The sequence below is a fragment of the Suncus etruscus genome, chromosome X (genome assembly GCF_024139225.1).
Source record: "Suncus etruscus isolate mSunEtr1 chromosome X, mSunEtr1.pri.cur, whole genome shotgun sequence".
In the NCBI taxonomy this organism is placed as follows: domain Eukaryota; kingdom Metazoa; phylum Chordata; class Mammalia; order Eulipotyphla; family Soricidae; genus Suncus; species Suncus etruscus.
Window position 1 is genome coordinate 123,740,366 of NC_064868.1, and position 23,437 is coordinate 123,763,802.

Sequence of the window (23,437 nt, forward strand, 5' to 3'; positions counted from 1 at the left end):
CTTGGTTACTTTTACCCCTTTGCCTATGCTTTATATATGAGTGCATGAGCTATTTTATTTATTTATATTTTCAATTTAATTTCAGGCACCATGAGTTGATATCGATAATGACAGGGTTTCATGCAAAACAAATTTCAGCACCACAGCACCCACCACTATGCCAGTTTACCTCCACAATGTCCCAATATTCTATCCTCCACACCCTATCTTGTCATCTCTCTCCAGTGATTTAGGTCTTGAGATAAATGCCAAATAATAGAATTGCTGCTTCTTATGGTATAGATAATTCCTTGCACCCCAAACCCAAGGGGAAAGGGGAAATGGATCTGGAAACAGGGCTGCCACAGGAAATAATCCAAAAATGGAGAGATGAAACAGGTCTGGGGATCCTTCAACCACTTGGAGAGAGTGAGATCTGCTGGAGCAGCAGTCTTTATTGGGAAGAATAGGACCATCCCCATGTCTGGAGAACAGTTTTGGGTAGAGAGCCTATCCAGAGGTTCTTCCAGCTGAGGTGGGATAAATATATATAAAGAAGACGCTATCTTTGATTAGGTTGAAATTTTTTTGGGAAGTGTATTCATACTGTTTCCCCAAAAGGCTGGAGCAGTAGACATTCCCACAAGCAATGTATGAAGGTTTCTTTTCCTTCACATCCCTGCCAACAGTGTTAATTTTTTTTCAAAATTTCTTTAAAATGGGGGCAGAGTGGTGCCCACTCTAGCCAAGGATGGACTGTGGTTCGGTGCCCTGGAGTCCCATATGGTCCTCCAAGCCAGGAGCGATTACTGAACACATAGCCAGGAGTAACCTGAGTATCATTGAGTGACACTCAGAAGAGTGGGAAGGTTCTAAAAAGGGGGACCATTTATTGAGAACTTTGTGTTATAATATTACTTTTACTAACAATAGCTCCATGCACAGTGTCACCTTTCAACAAATATTAACCCAATAGATAAATGCCAGTTATAATATGCATCTATGCATATTTGATCATATTATTCAAATAACAAGTTTATGTGAGTATATACTATTTTCCTTAATCATAAAATGGAAATATTAAAACACCAATTTTACAGGACTGTTTCAAGTATTCAATGATTCAACTTATGTAAAGCAATGGAATAGTTGAAAATAGTACGACATCTAAATATGATCTTAATTGTAGTAGTTATTTTCCAGTGTTATTTATTGATACATGACATACTGAGTCATGTAGTCACTTTTGTAAGTCTTGCATGGACAGTTAAGTGATTCAAATAAATTAAAAAAATAATTTATCAGTGATTCATAATACTAAGAATTTCAGGAATACAGTTTAAAAACTGTGTGGAATATAAAAGACTATTAAATTTCTGCAGTCATTTTATGATAAAAAAGACCCCTCTTCCTATTCTCCTTTCTTATAGTAGCCACCATAATTTTACTCAGTCTAGAAATTAGTGTATTTTATTTATGATTTTTCTAGATATTTTTTATTAATATTCCACATTTGATGGAAACTATATGACAACTTTATTTTCACTTTCTTATTTATTTTTGTTTTAGGGGTTACATCTGGTAGTTCTCAGAGCCAACTCCTGTCTCTGTACTCAGAGTTCACTCCTGGCATTGCTCAGGGGACCATATTACAAAGTCTGGAATTTAATTGGTTTTGACTACATGCCAGATACCTTACCCCTTGTATTATTTATTCAGCTCTTCGCTTTCTTATTGATTTCACTTAGTAAAATCACATAATGTTCTTTGCTTTAGTCCTCAAAAAGAATGAATGGATATTTTAATGGCCAAATATTGTTACATGGAGCATATGTAGTATAAATTCTTTATTCAGTCACTCTACAAGAATTTAGAGTGATTCCATTTGAGTTCTGGCTATTTTGAACAATGCCACAAAGAGCACAGTGGTGAAAATCTCTTTTGAAATTAGTGTTATCATTTTTGTAAATAATTACTTTTAAGCACTGTGTTTAAGAAAATTGTTCATGGCTGAATTTTGGTCAGAATGTACACCACCCTTTACCAGTGCACATTTCCCACCAACCCAGTTTCTCTCGTATTCACCCTCCTCCACCTGTCTCTGGGGCAGGCATTTTACTTCTCTCTCTCTCTCTCTCTCTCTCTCTCTCTGGTTTGTACTATTGTTAATGGAGAGTAGCATGAATGTCATTTTATCGTCTTTCATCACCCAGTTGTTGTCCAGAGTGATTAGTTCTTATAATCATTGTCATAATGGACTGACTGTTGACTATCTTAAGTGCATTGACCACTCTTTGCGACAAGCGAGCTACCATGGACTGATCTGCCTCAGCTCTATTGTCTCTGGATATTACTATATTGTATTTTATGTTTATTCTATCTCGCAAACGAGTGAGATTATTCTTTGTTGTGATGAGTGGGGTTGAACAGATACTTGGTTGTGGTGCTCATATATTTAGTTGTGGAGTTCACTTAGTTGCGATTCTTGCTGGGGGTTCCATTCTTTAGTTTTAGAGCTTGCCAGGGGTCACATCCATGTTCAATTGTCTTCATTCTCCTGTTTGCACATCTTTTTAGTTGTGTTGATGGAGAGGGGGTAGTGGTTCTTATACACATGCAACACATGCAACCATAGTATGATTAGATCTTGCAGCATTGGATATTAGAGACAGCAATGTTTCCAGGCACAATCAGATTCGTTAGGATTATATATGGCACATATGATGATACTGGGAAATGAACACGATAAAATGTATTCTAGTTAGTAAGTGATCTCCTAGACTCTAGTTGTTGCAAATCAGCCCTTAAGATGGCCTTGGATGGTGAATGGAGGCCTTTGTTCTTAGGCTCCGGCCATGTGGATCCATCCCCCATTAACCAGTGGGTCTGGGTCCAGGAAAGCGAGGGGTATTGAACTCACTCACAGGCAGGCTTCCAGAGAGATAACATCTTTTTTTCCCTTGGCCCACGTGTGTGGCCTATATCATAACCAATTAAGCATTCAGCCATTCTTAGCTTGCCCTGCGTCTTAACTCCTTTCAGCCATCTTCCCTCTCACCTCCATGCTGGCAAAGACCAAAAGTCCAAAGACCCTAATCCTCTCTGGTCAAAGCCTTATATAACCTTTCCAAGCCTCCTCCCAGGAATGGGCAGGGTCTTGTAGGTAAGATCAAGTTACCTGGGAAGAATGGGGGATGAAGCCACATCTAGTATTTTTTTCTAAAAATGATATTGTAAATGGGATTATTTTCTTAATTTCCCTTTTATCCAACTCATTGTAATTTATAGATATGCAGCAGCATACTGATTTTAGACTCTGCTATTTTACTAAATTCTAAATATTTCTAGTAGTTTGGAGGCATGTTTCTGTTTTTTTCTAGGTAAAGTATGATGTTTTGAGCCACATCGGTGAAGCTCAGTGGTTACTCCTGGCTATGCGCTCAAAAATCGCTCTGGCTTGGGGGACCACATGGGATGCTGGGGAAAGAACCCAGGTCCATAATGGATCAGCCGCATGCCAGGCAAATGCCCTACCACTGTGCTTTCACTCAGGCCCCATACTTTATAACTTTTAAACATAATTTCTACTCTGGCAATGACTTCTAAAATAGTTGCAAATTAGGCGAGAGGTGAACATTCTTGTGTTGTTGAGCAATTTTTAAATTTTGTTTTTTTTTTCTAGACCATATACTTGCTGGTAGAGCAATTGAATAATAGGTATGCTATATTACTGAAGTGGATCAAATGCCCAGGCAGTTTATATAATAAACTAGAATATAAATCTAAACCAATATCTTCCTTGAGATTATTAAATCAAAATGGGATCGACAAATAATCACAATAGTCAAATAGCTGTGACACTGCAGAAAAATCATATATTTCTTTTCCTTGATTCTTGATTTTCACTATGCTCTTGTTTACATAGGTGGAGCTCTTCTGATTATTTCCAGTATGGTGCTTTATTTCAAAAGATAAATCCTCAAACCATCTTATAAACTTTAATATGCCCCATTCAAGTTTTAATAAGATAAAATAGATATTTTAACATTTCCTATATCTGGGACATTCTTTAAAAAAACTCTGGAATGTTATTTCCCCGATTTTCATATATAGTTATTTATTTAGACCACATTATGGACATCTATATTCTTTTTTTATGTTAATGTTTTTATTTAAAACTCCGTGGTTTCAAGGTTATTCATGCTACAGTTTTTTCCAAAAGATAAAGTTGTTCATGATTGAGTTACAATGTACAACAACCTTCACTAGTGCACATTTCCTGTCACCAATGTCAATAGTTTGCCTGATGACCTCTTCCTCTCTCCCACCCACCCTCCCTGCTTGCCTCTTTCTCTTTCTCTCCCTCTCCTTCCTTCTCTCTTTCTCTCTTCCTTTCCCTCTCTTTTGCTGTGGGACTTGCAATCTTTTTTTTATTTGTTTCCTTCTTTATTTGAATATCTTGATTACATAAATGATTGTGATTAGGTTTCAGTCATGTAAAGAACACCCTCCTTCACCAGTGCAACATTCCCACCACCAATGTCCCCAATCTCCCTTCATCCCACCCCACACCCGCCTGTACTCCAGACAGGCTTTCCAGTTCCCTCATTCATTCACTTGATTATGGTAGTTCTCTGTGTAGTTATTTTTATAGCTGTACTCACCACTCTTTGTGGTGAGCTTCATGGAGTGAGCTGGTGTCCAGCCCTCCTCTCATTGTATCTGAGGATTGTTACAAAAATGGCTTTTATTTATCTTAAAACCCATAGATGAGTGAGACTATTCTGCGTCTCTCTCTCTCCTTCTGACTTATTTCACTCAGCATGATAGATTCCATGTACATCCATGTATAGGAAAATTTCATGACTTCATCTCTCCTGACGGCTGCATAATATTCCATTGTGTATATGTACTCCAGTTTCTTTAGCCATTCATCTGTTGAAGGGCATCTTGGTTGTGGACATCTATATTCGAGAGTATTTTTTGAATTGTTAGTTGAAATGTTATTTTCCATTTTAAATTTGTTTGTACCTGGTCGTATTTGCTTGGTAATATCCTGTACATATTTTTTCTGACATCAATGTATTAATTTAGATAATACTTAAATTTTGCATTAGCTAATTATGAAAAAACTTTTGTTTTTTCTTTCATAAATTTTCTTTCATAAATCTCATTTTCTTTCTTATCTGCTTAATTCTGGAATTCTTTAATATTTGATTGTATCAATTTAAACTACAAGGATGATGAAATACAAAAAGTACAATATTCCTTTTGGATACCAGTGGCTGAACTAATTTTATTTCACTTGGTATAATTCAGACATATTCTCAGTTCTAGTCCTTCTGTGGGTCATGTATATGGAAATTGCAGTATGTTCCCAGAATGAATTTGATTCATTGTAATGAAACAATATGGTTACAAAGCATTTTTTCTCCTGCATATTTATTTTTCAAAGTAGAGCCTATGGAAGATAAATTTTTGATAAGACCTTCTAAGGAAGAGTATTGTTGAGAGTTTTCTCAAATTGTTAGAGCTGTAAAAGAGATGATACATAAGATATTCAAATTAATGACTAAGTAATATATCCAAGAATTTAGAATTTTCTTTGGCAAAGTTTATAGATTAGTAAAAAATATTTCAGTAGGTTTAACTGGGGTAAAGGTGTTGGTGGTGATGGGGAGTGGGTGAAAGTTTATGGTTGAGATTAGATCCTCAGATGCATTTCCTCAATGTTGAATGTCATGTAAAGCCCCAAATTGTATTTGAACAATAAACTAAATTTGTTTTATTATTATAGTGGTTCCCATAATCCAGAGTGACAGGAGTTGAAGACGAGATATTTTGGAGATGTTGGCCCAAGTTCAAAAAGACCCTCACACCAGAATGAACAGAATCTTTGCATATTTGGGCGAAGACACAGATGCTTCACGGCAAATGCTTGAAACGACCCCTTCCATTTTGCAACTTCAAATTCGCGCCACATTCATGTGTGCCTGCAACTCTGCAAACCCCCCCCCCCTTTTTTTTTTTACCAATGACCCCGCCACATTTGATCGGCTGGACAGAAGCCTTTGCCACCTTGACAGCCAGCGTTACCATCAGCTGGGCAGCCCTCCAATCTCTCTGCCATTGAAATATAAACCTAGTTAGCAAAAACAAAAACCAAAAACCAAAAACAAACAACAAAATAAACCCTCCAAAACCTTCTAATGGAGCTAATCCAGTTAGTTGCCTTTGTTTCAAAGCACTCGGAGCAAGAAGGTGCAGGATCGTCTTAGATCTGGGGGACCTCTCCCCGAGTGACTTCTAATGCCGCCGGTTTCGCTCTAGGCAGCTTGGCGGGACCCCCCCCAAAAACAGTCCTCCGGGGCCTGAGCATCCTTGCCCGAGGTCAGTTGTTCCTGCCGGGCAGCGATCGGCACGTCGGGACCCGGTCTTGCAGCCACCCCACGGCGCGCCTCCTCCCAGCCCGCCCGGATTCCTTCCTGCCCCCCCTTTTCTCCCTCGCCCGCCCCCGCCCGCGCATGCGTCCTCCGCAGCCCCGACCCTCGCGGATTGTCGGGGGCCAGTGTCTGACTCTCCCACCAACATGGCGGCGAGTCAGGGTGGCGGTGGGAACAGTGGGGGCGGCGGGGGCGGCGGCGGGGGCGGCAGCGGCGGGGGCGGCCCGGCTGCGGGGGGGAGCGGCGGCGGCGGCGGCGGCGGCGGCGGGGGGCCCCTGATGGTGCCCATCCCGGTGCCCAGCCTCTTCGGCCAGCCGTTCCCCAGCGGGCCGCAGTGGCACCCCGCGACCCTGCCGCCCCAGCCCCCAGCGAGGAGCCTCGATCGGGCCTTGGAGGAGGCGGGCAGCTCGGGCATCCTGAGCCTCAGCGGGAGGAAACTCCGCGACTTCCCGGGCAGCGGCTACGACCTGACGGACACCACCCAAGCAGGTGACAGCACGCGTGGGGGGCGGGGGGGGGCGGCGGGCCGCGAGGGGCGCGGAGCCCCCGGGGGCCCCGATCGGGGTGGGCTGCCCCGGCAGCTGAGGGCGGGTGGCCAGTGGGTGGCCCGGGCTGGGGAAAGTTCATTGTTGGGCCTGGGAGGTGCCCCGGTTGACCAGCGTCGGCTCAGGGGGAGCTGCGACCCCCCCTTTATCAAGATCCAGGTCTTGCCAGTCTCTAGCACCTTCTCCTCTGCCGAGGGGGCGGCGGGCTTAGGGGGTGCGCGACGAGACAATGCTGCAAATCACCAGCAGACGTGCTCGCAGGGGGTGGCGGCAGGGGGAGGCAGACAATGCAGAAAAGCACCATCTAGGCATATGCCTGCAAATCATCTGTGCGTGCACAGCGGTACAGGCACGGTGTTGGGGGCCTGGGGGGGGCTGGACAGATGAAGTCTAAAAGCCCCATCTAGACATGTTCATTGCACGCACAAATGCTTGCAAATAGTCAGAAGCCTTTGATTTGCTCCAAGGCAGCGTGGCCACGATTTTTCTGGGCTCTTAGGTCCTGTGCACCCCAATCATTCTGGAAGACGTGTGCATTTAGTGATAGATTGTCCCCATGGCCCTGAAGCCAAGTGGTGGTTAAATTGGTATTCTAATGCAGGGGCAAGTTAAAGCTTCAGTCACGGTTCTGGTTGCCGTTGTTGGGGGAAGAAAAATCATTTCTTTGGTGGACTGCAGGAGCCTTCATTTTTCATGGTAGATATCACCACAATTTTAAAGACAATTTTTTAGAAGCAGGATATTCTCTTCATTTTGCATATATTTTTTGACCTATAGACTTATGGCCTATCTTTGCAGCTGACAGAATGCCTGTCTGCATGTTCATCCTGTATTCTATCATACTCTTTGTTGTCGATGACATTTATTTTGGTTTTGTTTTGAATTTACTCATTCTTTTCTTCTACCTTATAGCCAATATACTATTGGAGGTACGTTTCAGTGTGATGAAAGATTATTTTTGGCCTTTTGTAATCCTTGACTTTTTCATCTGATCGTTTTCATCTCCTTTGCTCTAGGAAATCATGGACAAAATTATTTTTAGAGATATAACATTGTTTAAATGTGTCCAAGTTTGGATATTAAATTAAGGTTTATGTTTGGAGAAAGGTTGGGACAACTAAAAGACTTCCACTTCTCTCTTAGGGATTATTCTCAGAACTGAATACATACCTGGCCATTGAGTTGTATTTTGGAAGGCATGTTTGGATTTTTACTCTTTCACTCTCAAATATTTAAAAAACAATATGTTGGCGTGTTCCTGACTGTAGGGGCAAGTTACTATATACTACGTGGTATATTCTTAAAACGCTCAAGAAAAATGGTGACAAAGTGTGTCATAAAGGGAATACAGTGTTTTTCTTCTTTTACTTTGTCCTATAAAGCATCCCGGGTTTGAAGACGAATTTTAGAACTCTGTGTTCTAGTTACGTCCACACGCTTATTTTAGGAGATTTTGGTCTTTTTAGTCATATATATAGTTGATACTTTTTCTTTTTTTAATTTTTCTGTTACATTCGAGTCAGTTTTTCTTTTTCTTTTTTTAATAATTTTTATTTTTACCAAAGTGAATTACAAATCTTTTACAGTAATCTTTTAGGTACATATTGACATTGAATCAGGGGCATTCCCACCACCAATGTTGTCCTCCCTCCACCCCCTGTTCCCAGCATGCAGTTTTTCTTTTTTTTTTTCAATATTTTTATTATGTTTGTTTTATCATAATGCCCTGCTTTACCAAGTTGTTCATACTACAGTTGTCTCAGGCATCAACTGTTCAAACACCCGTGTGACCATCTGCCTTTGATGTCCCCATTTTCCCACCCAGCACTGTAGCCTAAACGCCTAAATTTACTTCATAAAGTTTGTTACACCACAAAGGTAAAGAATGTAATTATCATGAAAGTTCTGCTCAATACCTCCGGAAGTAAGAATGGAATTATCTAAACATAATTACAGTCAACTTGTAGTACTTCTCAATGGTGTTTCTAAAGTCATTGTCTAAGGATCTACTGGGCTGGTTGCTACTAGTTGATCCTTCTCTGTTACTCTTGAGGCTCAATAAGCTGAGTGGGCTGCAATGCAACCTTCACATTAGGTTGGCTCAGAAAATCTGGTGCTTGGCAGTTTGATAAGATTACATTGTGGAGTTAGCCATTTTTATGGGGGTGTGTAAGTGTGGCTCTGAGTTTGCTGTGCCCTCAGGCAGAAAGGGGAATCTGTCCACCCCTATTCTAAGTATTCTGAGAAAGCTCTAAATGTATCAGCTAAGACCAGTCTACCAGGGAAGGGTTGGAGGCCATCACTATTTATTGGAGCTAAATAGGGCAGCAAAGTTGCAACACTTCTAAGAACCAGTTGGTCCCAAACTCCTTTGTTTCTTTGATATTTTTTTAATATTTAAAATTTTTTTTTGGTTCTTGGGCCACACCCGGCGATGCTCAGGGGTTACTCCTGGCTGTCTGCTCAGAAATAGCTCCTGGCAGGCACGGGGAACCATATGGGACACCGGGATTCGAACCAACCACCTTTGGTCCTGGATCGGCTGCTTGCAAGGCAAAAACCGCTGTGCTATCTCTCCGGGCCCTAATTTTTAAAATTTTATTTTTACTGAAACAATTGTGATCAAAAGAATCCTTCATAGTTGAAATTCAGATATACAATGTATCAGGGTCATTCCCACCACCACCTCCCTCCACTAATAGACCCAGAGTGTATCCTGTATAACCACCCTTTGCTCCCTGGCCTGCCAGTGTAACAGGCCCTTCTGAGTTTAGATGGTTACAGTTGGGGTACCTTGATTCTATAATTATTGACTTTGGCTTGGATATTTAGGCCTGTTCTTATTTATTTTCCTTCCAAGTGTTTGTTTGAATTCTTATGGTACTTAATATCTTTATCCTTCAATAGTGCTGACTTTATTTTATTTATTTATTTATTATTTATTTATTTATTTATTTATTTATTTATTTATTTATTGGTTTTTGGGTCACACCTTGCAGTGCTCAGGGGTTACTCCTGGCTCTATGCTCAGAAATCGCCCCTGGCAGGCTTGGGGGACCATATGAGATGCCGGGATTCAAACCACCAACCTTCTGCATGCAAGGCAAATGCCTCACCTCCATGCTATCTCTCCGGCCCCACTTTATATTATTTTTATATCTATATCTTGCTGTCCCTGAGAAGATGGATACCATTTTAAAGTCAGGGAACAAATCACATACTTGTTGAATTTTCTTTTTGTATATATTATACATAATATATTGCTCATATTTTATTTTTATTTATTTTTTTTTGTTTTTTGGGCCACCCAGCTACACTCAAGGGTTACTCCTGGCTACCTTGACTATGCTTTGTCAAACACCCTTTAACAGTTGCCAAAGCCATATATATTCTTGGTAAAGATTCATTCATTATAAACTTTATTATTTTCTAGAACATAATATGGGAATTTTGAGTTAATTTTTTCTCACTTTATCATCTTTTTACATTTTAATGGATGTTTTTCTTCTCTGGGAACACACTAAATGTCAATAAGTACATAGGTAATCCAGTTACCATTTGTTTTTGGGAAAAATCAGCTACTAACTATTTAGAAGTAATATTTCTGTATGTAATTTAGGTGTAACTGAAGAGAAATAGAGTATGAGTACGACGGAGGTTATTATATTCAGATAACTTAAACATCATAAACATGTATATAAACATACTATTTGTACAGTTATGAAAAGTTGTTTGCTGATATTATATTTGAAATGACTACACTGCAATGTTCCATAATCAAATAGATCAGACAAGCATGTAATGGTTTGGTGGATCGGAAAGAAAGAGATTGCAGGAAGGGAAAATATATAACAAATCAGGAAGCTATTATTTTAATCCAGATATGAGGTTTTGAGAATCTTGTTTGAAGTAAAAATGGAGAAGCAGATATTGATATATTTCAAATGAAAGAGGAGGGCTTTAAAAATTATTTCCCTGTTCTTTGTATGTGTGTGCTAGTGAAGTGCAACATTAGAAAAATCAGTAGCTTTATTTTACATTAACATCACAAGGAGTTGAGCAAATAAAGTACAGTAGGGTGCTTGTCTTGTGTTTAACTGACTGGTTCCTATCTCTGGCACACACCATACAGTCCCCCAAACCCTGCCAGGAGTGATTCCTGGGTGAAGAGTCAGAAGAGTAAGCCCTGAGCACTGAATGGTGTAGTCCAAAGTTTAATGCTAATAATACAAATAATAATAATAACAATAATAATAATAGTGAAATCATAATGGAAATTTAAAACAAACCAAATAATCAGGCTTCATCGCCGCCCTGACCAATTAAATCAGAATTTTGGGGTCAGACTAGTTGTTTGTTTTTTTTTTTGGTTTTTGGGCCACACCCGTTTGACACTCAGGGGTTACTCCTGGCTATGTGCTCAGAAATCGCCCCTAGCTTGGGGGGACCATATGGGACGCCGGGGGATCGAACCGCGGTCCTTCCTTGGCTAGCGCTTGCAAGGCAGACACCTTACCTCCAGCGCCACCTACCCGGCCCCTAGTTTTAAAATAGGTTCTCAATGATTTTGATGTGTAGTTAAGGGCAAAACTACCCTACCTCAATTTTACAATCTCAAGAAATAATTACTGTTTTAGGAGAATGAAAACATTGATAAAAGTTCAGTGACTAACCTAACTTAAACAGAGTCAGAACCAAAACTAGGAACAAAAGTCTTGCAGTTTGCGTTCAGTGATCTGTCTAATAGCTTAGCATGAAGCCTAGATTCTTATTATTTTTTGTTTCTTCTTTATTTGGCTGATTTATGACCCTGTTTCTTTTTTTTAAATATATTTTTTATTTAAGTAACATGATCATAGTTGGGTTACAGTCATAACCAAAACACCCCCCCTTCACCAGTGTAACATTACCCCTCCCCCCATCCCGTCTGTATTCGAGACCTAGATTCTTTTTATCACCATCATATTATGATGATAGTGAATAGAACCTTCCTACGAGGCTAAAATTTCTTTCTATTTTATGACAGTTTTTGTAAGATGGTTTAACTAGTGTTAAAGTTTATAATGAACAAAACCACTTTACCCCACCATCACAAAGATGCCCGGGACCCTTCTCCATTATCCATGTCACATTTAATCTGATCTTTATTATTCCTTCTTTATCTCACTGTGTGGGAATTGTTTTTATGTACTCCAGGGCCAAGGGCAGGTTTTTGTTCCATATTATTATTATTTATTCCCTTATTCTATATTTATTCCATAGATGAGTGAGATCATACAGAATGTATTCTTCTGATTTATTTTGCTTAGCATAACACCCTCCAGTCCTATATATGTTGCAGAGTTTATTTCCCCCCTCCATTGCATAACTCTGGGCTACATTTAGTAGCATTCAGTAAGTTTGTATTAAGAAAATAGTGCTTTTAGAATATGCAGTATTGGGGGCACGAACAATAGCACAGTGGTAGGGCATTTGCCTTGCACGCAGCCAACCTGGGTTCAATCCCTGGAATCCCATATGGTTCCCCTGAGCATGCCAGGAGTAATTTCTGAACTCAGAGCCACGAGTGACCCTTGAGTGCTGCCAGGTGTGACCCACCCACAAAAAAGAATATGTAATATTAAATTCTTATCTTTTTCTAGTAATAGTACTGTTCTTACAGAAAATATATATAGGTATGTATATGTAGGCATATGTATGTATATATATATGTATAGATAGGTATGTAGCTTTTGACAGAGTTTATCATTGGTGTTTGTATATATATATATATATATATATATATATATATATATATCTTTGTATTTCTGGATTGGCTTTTTAGGGGGGCATTTTTGAACCACACCCAGAAGTGCTCAGGGCTTGTCTACTCTTGGCTCTGTGCTCAGGTATGACACTTAGTGATATTTGTGTGACTATGTTTGGTCCCAGTAATCAAACCTGGGTTAGGGCAAGTGCCATAACTCCTGTACTATTACTGCAATACCATCTTTATATTTCTGGTATCTTTCTTCTGCCTCCTTCATTCTTCTCCCTCCTGCCCCCATCATGCAACTCTCTTGTTTCTTTACTTTTTCCTCTCTAGCTTTACTCCACATATTTTGCTGGGATAGAATTCAAAACTTTCTCAAAATTTAAAAGGCCAAGTTTCCCAGTTTATTTGAATGCCTGATTCAAGTTGTTTGTGCTCAGGAGTTTTTATTCTTTTGTTTTGAGGTTGGAGGCACACTCATCAGTACTCATGAGTATTTTGAATAGATCTGCCTTCTAGGTAATCTGTGCTTAAAATCCTCACAGATATGAAAACATCAAAATAAGGAATCAGGGGGAAGGAGCGATAGCACAGTGGTTTGATCCCTGGCATCCCATATGGTCCTTAGAGCCTGCAAGGAGAGATTTCTGAGCTCAGAGACAGGAGTAACCCCTGAGAGCTGCTGGATGTGCCCCCCACACCCAAAAAATGAAACCAAAAACAGAAATCATAAGAAGTTGCTCATAAGATTTAAAGATAGTATCTTGTCTTTAAGGTGTGTGGTTAGACTTACCAATGTAAAGAGAAATTGCCTTGGGCCCGGAGAGATAGCACAGAGGTGTTTGCCTTGCAAGCAGCCGATCCAGGACCAAAGGTGGTTGGTTCGAACCCCCATGCCTGCCAGGAGCTATTTCTGAGCAGACAGCCAGGAGTAACCCCTGAGCACCTCCGGGTGTGGCCCCAAAACAAACAAAAAACAAAACAAAAAAAAAGAGAAATTGCCTCTAACTCTGTGTTGTTCCTTTTGGGCCACACCTAGCTTTGCTCAGGAGATACTTTTGGCTCTTTGCTAAAGGATTATTTCTGTTATTACTTAGAGGATCATATGAGGTACTGGGGATGGAACCACACAGTCCTGTCACAAGGCAAGGACACATAACTTTTAATCCTATTGGTCATTTGCTGACTTTAGGAGAGATTGAAAAGGGTTGTACTGGTTACCTAAAGAAATTCTGAATTTAAAAAATTTCACTGTTACTAGTCCTATAAATAAGCCTGATTCCCTTTGCTTTTTTTATGCATCTCTATGTCTATAAGCAACCAGTCTATGGAACAGATTAGGGAATATTTATACACATTAGATCTTCTTGTTATGGTTAATCATAGACTTTCCTTTAATCAAGAAGTCAATAATAGTGTTTCACACATGTGGATAGTGCATGGTGGAACATTTCTGGCTGTAAAGTGGAGCCATATAAAGTTTGCAGTGTCTGATTTTGTTAAAAAGGTGAAGACTCTTTCAATACATCAAAAGTAATGAACTTGCTATAGCAAGTTTCTGACGATGCAAATATTTGCCAGATTTGTATAATGCATATTTCCCTAAAAAATTGAGTGTAAAACACGTTTGACAGTTGACACATTCTAATTTATTTAGATTGAATTTGAGTTTCTGAGCTTGTGATGATTTATTTTGAGTAAAGAATTATATGGCATAATTGTCTATTACTTTTTTTCTTCAGCAAGTTCACATTAAAATATCTAAAATTTGAGGATATGTTTATCATGGAAAATAGTGTCATGTATACACAGTTCTTTATACATTTTAGAGCACTTTCATATATATTTTATCTTGATAAAAACAGTATGAGATCGACAGAGTACATTACAATCATTTTTTGTTGTTTAGAGAGACTAAATTATATGTTCAAAAATTAAATGTCTAGTGTTAAGCAGAGTGTTGGTCAGAGCCTAGGCATCTTTCCAGTACTATTTCTATTGTAACCTGTTCCTTATAATAGACTTTTGCTTCAAATAAACATTACAATATAGGGTGTTTATTCCTAAAAATAGCTTGTATAGCTCCATAGGTCACATACTTTTTGTCTATGATTTACTATGTTTTGTATTTTGAGTGGTATTTACATAGCGTTGTCTTTGTACCTCTATTTTGGATAATATTACAAGTAAAAGTTTGCTTAAAGAATCTAACTTTGGAAACATTATTATGGCTAATAGAAAAGAGACTTGTGGTTTTTGTCTCTGAAAGGTTCATGAAATAGTTCTATATGCATGACACACATCTCACTGTGTTTCTAATAAGAAAACAATTATGTACAATATATTAAACACTTTATACTTTAAAATACTGTACAAATTAGAGATATGCAGCTGTGGCATATGGCTTACTTCATGGCCTTTGCTTATTGTTGAGAATGTTTCCTAATAGTTAGGTATACGCTTGATCATGAAATAAACAATCTGTTGATCAAATTATGAAGCTAGAGAAACAGTTGCAAATTGTATTACAAAATTTTATTAATCAAGAATGACATGTGTTAAGGGCATATCTTAACTGAAGGTTTGCTCTTTATTTCTTCAAACCTATGCAGTGATTGAGAGGATATTCTCTGTGCTGAATTCAATGTTAATGCAAGTGGAAGAGTGACTTTCAATTGAGAGCAGTGGAAGAAAGGACAGAGTGGGTACTGTAAACCATGCAAGGGAATAGTAACTTAAATGCTTTCACTAAGGCGTAGGTAGGAATAAATGTAACAGGACAATAATGTGATAAATTTAATCTTAAAGAAGTGAGACAATGCCATGCTATCAGGGAAAGCAGATTGATTAGTAGAGACAATAGTACTAAGTTTAGTCAACAGGGTCAAAAAAGGCTTAGAGAGATGTGAGTAAACAGTTCCCTTAGATGCTTTTGAAAATGGGTGTACAGCAGAACAGGTTAAAGAACTAAAGTGGTTGCTTGGAATATTTTGGAATTGAGGCTATAGGGGTACTGCTTGATGTTCGAAATGTAATCTTTTGATTTTTGTTTATTTATTGACAACATGATACGATGCTAGGGACACATTTCAGAAACAAAAGTAACTGAAGACTTAGAGCATGTTAAGTTCTTGGGATGTATTTGTGTATGTTCCAAAGCATGCAGTGAAAATTTGTAGAAGTGACTGTCTACCCATTTCAGCAGCCGATGCAGAGATGATCACACTGTGAGGCCATTCTCGGAGGATTTTATGCACTTCTTAAATACCTTATAGTTTGATCTTTGAAGTTTCACAAAGTTTTACCTGCTTCATTTTTATGGACAAAGCTAATTTACACATCAGGGAAACATTTAATGTGGAAAACAAGTAAGCTTCAGTTTGATAATAATGACTTACTGAGTTTATACTGAATCTCACTTAAGCTAGTGTTTTGAGTCTGCTAAAGGTCAAACTGACTTTCAATAGTTACATTTTGCTTGTCTTAAATAAATTGCAAGTTGATAGCATTCTCCTTAGAGAGTACCAGTAAATGGGATGTAATGGAAAATTAAGCTATGGATCTTTTCTTTTTTTTAAAACAAGACATGTTTCCAAGAAAAAAAAAAACCTTTTTCTTAATAGAAAAGAAAAGAAAAGCTTTTTGTTTTTATACATTGTAATTCTCTATATTCTCATTTGTGACAGAATTCTTGTCCCTTTAAAATCTTTTTTTTTGTTTTTGTTTTTGGGCCACACCCGGCGGTGCTCAGGGGTTACTCCTGGCTGTCTGCTCAGAAATAGCTCCTGGAAGGCACGGGGGACCATATGGGACACCGGGATTCGAACCAACCACCTTTGGTCCTGGATTGGCTGCTTGCAAGGCAAACGCCACTGTGCTATCTCTCCGGGCCCTTAAAATCTTTTTTAACTCAGTTGTGCTCTGGGTTTACACCCGGCTGGCTCTAGGCTCAGAGATTACAACTGGCAGGCCATGGAGGCTCTATGTGATGCTGGGGATCAAAACTGGGTCAGGCACATTAAAAGCAAGCACCTTACCAGTTATTTTTATCTCTGTGGCCTTATCACTTCACAACTAGCAAGAGAGATAGTACAGGGGTTAAGACTCGCATGCATAAGAAACGTTCATGACTTCATTTTTCCCAAGAGCTTCGTAGAATTTTATTGTGTTGATGGACCACAGTTTATTTAACAATCTGTTCTCAAGCACTTGGGTTGTTTCCAGGTTCTGGCTATTGTGAATAGTGCCACAAGCAATGTATAGGAGTGTAGAGGATGAATCTGGAGAGTACTATGTTGAGCAAAATAAGTCAGAGGGAGAGATTAAACATAGAACGATCACACTCATTTGTGGGATAACGAAGATAGCATGGTAATAATATCCAAAGACAATAGAGGTGGGGGCCAGCAGAACTTGTGCATGATAACAGCTTGCCACAAAGAGTAAGGAGTGCCATTAGGGCAGAGAAGGGAACACTAAGACTCTGATGATAGTTGGAAATGATCACTGTAAAAGAACTGGGCGATAAAAAGAGATAAAGTAATATGCATGATTCCCCTTGGGTAACAATATTGCAAAAATGAAAGGAGAGAGCAAGAGAAGAAAAATGTCTGTGGTAGAGGCAGGAGGAAGGTCAAGCTTATGGGGAGGGAAACGACATTGGTGGGGGAAATATGCACTGGTGAAAGGATGGGTGTTGGACATTTTATGACTGATACTCAATCATGAACAACTTTGTAACTATCTCACAGTGATTCAATAAAAATTATATGTGACATGATACTTGTGTGTGACTTTGCATGTGTCTGACCTAGTAGTACCCTATATGGACACCCAATGGATGACTCTTCAGCCCAAGGAATGATCCTTGAACACTATAAGCTGTGGTACCAAGCTGCTTTTACTAAAAAATGAATGACTTCGTCTCTTTTGTTGGAATTTTATGCATAATACTATGGCTATCATATATGAGACAGCAATACAATAAAAGTGATCTCTGATGTAAATTTTCACTTAAATTTTATGTTGTCTAAACGATTTAGAATATTTTGAATTTGTATTTTACTCAAAAGTAGTTTTGTTAAATGTCTATGACTCTAAGAGACTCTTGGATGTCTATCCTAAATATTGAATGCTTAAAAGTAGTAAGTTGGGGCTTTCTCAGTAGAAAATAATTTACTTTTTTTGCCACATCCAGCAATACTCAGGAGTTACTCCCAGCTCTGTGTTTAGAAGGTACTCCTAGAAAGCTCAGGGGACCATATGGGATGATGGGGATTGAACCTGGGTAGACCATGTACCTGCTCCAGCCCCAAATCTTTTAAACTTTTAAAGATGTTTATAAAGGGCTGGAGAGAGAATGGAGGGGACAAGACACTTCTTAAATACAGTCAATCCTTGCTCAGTGTCCCATACTGCACATACATAGTGCTTGAAGCAATATCAGGAATTATCCCTGAGCACAGATAATAGTAATCCCATAGCAAGTCAGGTATGGCCTCCAAATCCAAAATACAAAAATATGTTTAATCATGAACACCCATGTTCACTGTAGCATTCAGTACAATAGTTAGGAGATGGAAATAACCCTAATGTCCAAAACAGATGAATTAAGAATTTGTGACATAAACATTATGGAATAATATGCAGCTATGAAAAAAGATGGAACAATGTTATTGCTGCAAGGCAGATTTAGCTAGAGGTATCATGTTAAGTGAAATAAGTCAGAGGGAGAAGGACAAATACTTGATGATCTCACTCATTTTTGGTATTTAGAGCAATAAGACAAGGTCATGAAAGGTATCAAATGATGACTAATTCATGACCCTAGATACAGAACTGAGAATGCCAAATAAAGGGGGAAATGGATGGGAGAATGTGATGATGATGTGGACTGAATGTAAAACAGGGACATTGGTGGAGAGCGTTGGTCATTCACTTGTAATGATGGGTGCAGTGACTTTGTACATAAGAATGCCTGCCTGTCTTGAAGACCAGCAGGAGGTGGGAAAGAGAGGAATGGGGGGCATTGGTGGTTGGAATGTTGCGCTTGTGAAGGGTGTGTACTTTTTATGACAAAACCCAACTACAAACATGTTTGTAACATTGGTGCCAAAATAGATATTTAAAAAGCAATAAACTGACACTATTTTATCCATGTTATCTAAACTATAATAAAGAAACCAGGGTTTGTAATCTAAGAATCATATATTAAATATGGATAACTGTCTCCTTGGACCTACCGGATGTGTTTGTAAGAAAGAAATTAGTCAGCAAAAAGGCACGGTGGTTAGGGATGTATGATCTTGGTTCCAGCCCCTGAACATTATGGTCCCCTTAGCAGGAGACCCAAAACTCTGATTGTGGCCCTGATGCCCTGAGCACAACAGGGGTGGCCTGGTGTTTTCCAGAAACATCATCACTTCCTCTGGTCAGAGCACTGATCTCTCTGTCCAATTGTCTAGATATGACTGGGACTAGCCCCTAGCACCTCAGGGCACTGCTGAGTGTTAAAAAAAAAGTGGATTTTTCTTTTTTTCTTCTTCAATGAAAGCATTTATTTAGGGAAAGGGAAGGAAAGAAAAAGAATGTAGGAAATCTCACAGATTATGGGAGGGGTCTCCTAAAATAGGATTCTGGAGAAAGTCTGAAAAGTCTTCCCCTTTTATGCATTTTTAACAAGGGCGGGTGGATATTTCTTTTTTTTTTTTTTTTTTGGTTTTTGGGGAGGGTGGGTGGATATTTCTTTGTTATATTCTAAATTTAGGCCATGAATGACAGGGTGGGAGGGGGTATTGGGATGGCTAACATCTGGAAACCTCAGGCCTAGCTCATCCTGGTTATCAGGCAACAAACAGACCTATCCTTTTACCATCTGACAGTCTATGTTTGTAATTCTTTCTCTTAGAGTCTTTTCTCTCCTTATGGTCCAATTTGTTTCCAATTTGTCCCTATTATTTCCTTCATTTCCACAGAGGGCTCCAACTGTGGCAGGTGAATAGGGACCAAGAAATCATCTGACTGCTTCTTGTTGAAAGTGGTCAGTTTTTCAGAAATTTGTACCACAGACAGATCCCCTAACAAGGAAAAGATCTCTCCCTGGGCACTGTGAAAGTCAGATGGAATGTTCAAGCTAGGTTGCTTTAATATCTGTAATTTAAGGATCTGTACATAAACAAGTTTTATTTTGGCATTTTATGAGAATTTGGACCATGGTGCCTAAAGGGAAAAAAGAGAGAAGAAAACTGTCTGCCATACAGGAAGGCTGATGTGTGTGTATAGGGGAACCTTTGGGTTCCTGATATAAAACAGGGCCCTTTAAGTGACCAGTGCCACTGCCAATATCTTCTCCAGGCTGGTCCCTCAGCCCGATGCCCATTCTGACACCCGGCCTGTCTGCCATCCCATCTCAGGTGCATCATACAAGAAACAGACGTTTTGATCCCTGATATCAACAGTGATCATTCAGGCTAACAGTGCCACTGACAGTCTCTTCCCCTAAGCTGTTCCCTCAGACTGGTGCCCATGCTGACATCTGTCCTATCTGTACTCCTCTTTCCAAACTGAGAGGACAATAATGTGTCCACATAAAGACATTTTAATTTCTTTCTTTTTTTTTGGTTTTCAGGTCACACCCTGTGGCGCTCCAGGGTTACTCTTGGCAGGCTCAGGGGACCATATGGGATGCTGGGAATAGAACCGGGGTCTGTTCTGTGTTGGCCGAGTCCAAGGCAAATGCCCTACTGCTGTGCTATTGCTTAGGCCCCGACATTTTAATTTCTATATATTTTAACAGTTTGGCACTAGCACTTCTTTCTCTTAGAAACTATATAGAAACTATATATTCAGTTGACAAAACCAATTAGTTGGCATTTTTTCTTTTTTAAAAATAATTTATTTATTTCTTTAAGCAGCATGGTGATAAATATGTTTGTAATCGGGTTTCACTCATAAAATACACATCCCCCGTCAGTGCAATTTTCCTGTCTCCAATGTCCCACATTCCCCCCCCCCCATCCCTTGCCTGCATTCAAGACATGTATTTTGTTTCTTTCTTTATTGGTGTCATGGTAGTTTTTATTGTAGTTATTTCTCTAACTGTACTTACTACTCTTTGTGGTAAGTTTCATACCCTGGGCTTGTCCTTCCAGCACTCATCTCTATTGTCTATGGGAATTATTACTATACTGTCTTATTTTTCTTAAATCCCACACATCAATAAGTCTATTTTGTGTTTATCTCTCTCCCTCTGACTTATTTTACTCAGCCTCCATGTCCATCCATGTATAGGCAAATTTCATGACTTCATTTTTTTTCTCTAACAGCTGCGTTGTCATTAAAGGAACCACAGTTCCTTTAGACATTCATCTGTTGTTGAGAATCTGAGTAGTTTCCAGATTTTGGCTATTGTAAATAGTGCCACAATGAATATAGAAGTGCAGAGGACCTTATTTGTGTTTTTATGGTGCTAGGGTATATCCCCAGTATTGCTGGATCATATGGGAGCTCAATTTCCAGTATTTTAAGGAATAGCCATATTGTTTTACAGAAAGGATGGACTACACAGCATTTTCACCAGCAGTGAGTGAGAGTTCTTTTCACTGCACAACCATACTTGCAGTGGCTGTTCTTGTTCTTTGTATGCTAGTCTCTATGGCGTGAGATGACATCTTGTTTTGACTTGCAAAAAAAGACTTCGATTAATAGTGAAGTAGGACATTTTTATGCACCTTTTGGCCATGGGTATTTCTTTTCTAAGGAAATATCTACTCATTTCTTTTCCCATTTTTAATGAGGTTAGATTTTTTTCCCGTTAAGTCTGTCAGTACCTTGTGTGTCTTACATATTAGCTCCTTATCAGGTACGTATTGGGTGAATAGTGTCTCTCATTCTGTGGGTAACCTTTTTGCCCTAGTCACTGTTTACTTTGAAGTGAACAAGTTTCTCATTTTAATAGTTCGATTTGTTTATCTCTGCTTCCACTTATTTGGACAGTGGTGTTTCTTTCCTCCTTGAAGATGCCCCTGAGCATCAAATGGGTGTGGCTTGAAAAACAAACAAAAAAAAAGGATATGGCTGATTTTACTCTGGATTTTAGAAGATTTATTATTAATACATGAAACAAAAATTTGATTTTTACACAGATGCATGTTCTTTAATAAATCCTTTTTTTTATTTACCATTTTGTTTTTAGTTTTTGAACCACACCCAGCAGCATTCAAGGCTTACTCCTGACTCTATGCATAGGGCATCATTCTTGGTGGGCACAGGAGGCCTTGTGGGGTGTAGGAATTATAACTCGAATCTCCTGGACACTTATTTATTTATTTATTTATTTATTTATTTATTTATTTATTTATTTATTTTTATAACCAGAATGCATCACATTTTTATATCTGTCCCCATCTGTCTTCCACCTTTCCTCTGTCAGTGTTTGTTGATGAACTTTAAACATATTTTGTCTGTTTATCATTTTATATCTTTGGCTTGCACACATGGGTAAAATCGTTACTGGATCATGATTTTTGCATTTTCCATTTCCGACTTATTTTGGTTCACTTAAATTTCCAATGCTTTTGTTTTACTGTGAATGACAAGATAGTATCATTTTTTTAATTGTGCATCATTATTAAATCATATATTGGAAGGTACCTTTGTGGCTTTTGTATATTTGCTATTAGAAATAGCAATTGTAAATAACTATTGGGGTGGGCATAATATAATATTATGCTTTCATATTCTTTGGATCTATCTGAAATTGGGATTGTGGATCATATGGCAATTGTATGTTTAGGTTGGAAGCTCAATATCATTTTTGTATGGTCACACAAATTTATATTTCCACCACCACTGAGGACCCCTTTTGCTCTATACTCTCTCCAACACTGTTTTTTTTTTTTTTTTTGCCAGTCGCTGCCAGGCCTTAAACCCTTATCTCATTCTTGCTTTGCTGCTGAGCGAGATCCCGACCTCTTGTTCTTTTCGATGTAAGCCATTCTCCTGTGCAGTGTGGCTTTAATTTGCATATCCTTGATAAAGACATTCTTGAATGTCACAAGTGGTGCTTCTGAATGTCCAGTATATATATATATATAGTCCAGAGATGTTGGTAAATAGCTTACAATGAACAAGTCGTCTGAACACCAAAATGTCAGTAGTCACTAGATTTAGAAATAATTAAAAATGTTACAAGTGCAAACGTCATGCTGTGCAGGTTCAAAAGTGATTCTATTTGTAGAATGCCAGAAAAAGCTGCATACGAGAAGGAAGATGAGTTTTGAGGGAAGAAGGATTTATTAGCTTTTTACATTTATGAATAAGGGAAGGAAATAATATGAACAATGACGTTTCAGTATTTTATCCAACTTAAAATATTAAAATGTGGATTCTTATTATTTATATTTGTCTTGTCATCAAGATTATAAATGTGGGAATTATTCTAAACTCTCCCATCCCTTTATCTAGTTAGTAATTATGGCTTTATGGTAATAGCTATTTGAATAGTTTTCAGATGGGTTTTCTTCGTCCCTGTTCTCAGTGATTTTTGTATTAGACTGTCTTTCATCATCTTTAACTGGAAAAAGTAACACTTTTCTTAAATTTATTATTTTGTTCAAGTTCTCTCTCACTTCATACAGTTCTTCATTATTGTAGACTGAATACAATGTTTTTCTTCAAACCAGTAGGTGCTCAGGGGTTACTCCTGGCTCTGCATTCAG

At 38.7% G+C, this 23,437-nt stretch overlaps 1 protein-coding gene across 1 annotated transcript in view; it reads left to right on the top strand.

The window, feature by feature from the left end:
- The first annotated feature begins 6,568 nt into the window (after positions 1-6,568).
- The window catches only part of LRCH2 (leucine rich repeats and calponin homology domain containing 2), a 123,605-nt gene continuing 106,736 nt past the window's right edge, over positions 6,569-23,437 (top strand). Inside the window, exon 1 of the mRNA XM_049767563.1 lies at positions 6,569-6,911. Coding sequence (XP_049623520.1) covers positions 6,569-6,911 — 343 coding nt within the window. The remainder of the gene's footprint in view (positions 6,912-23,437) is intronic.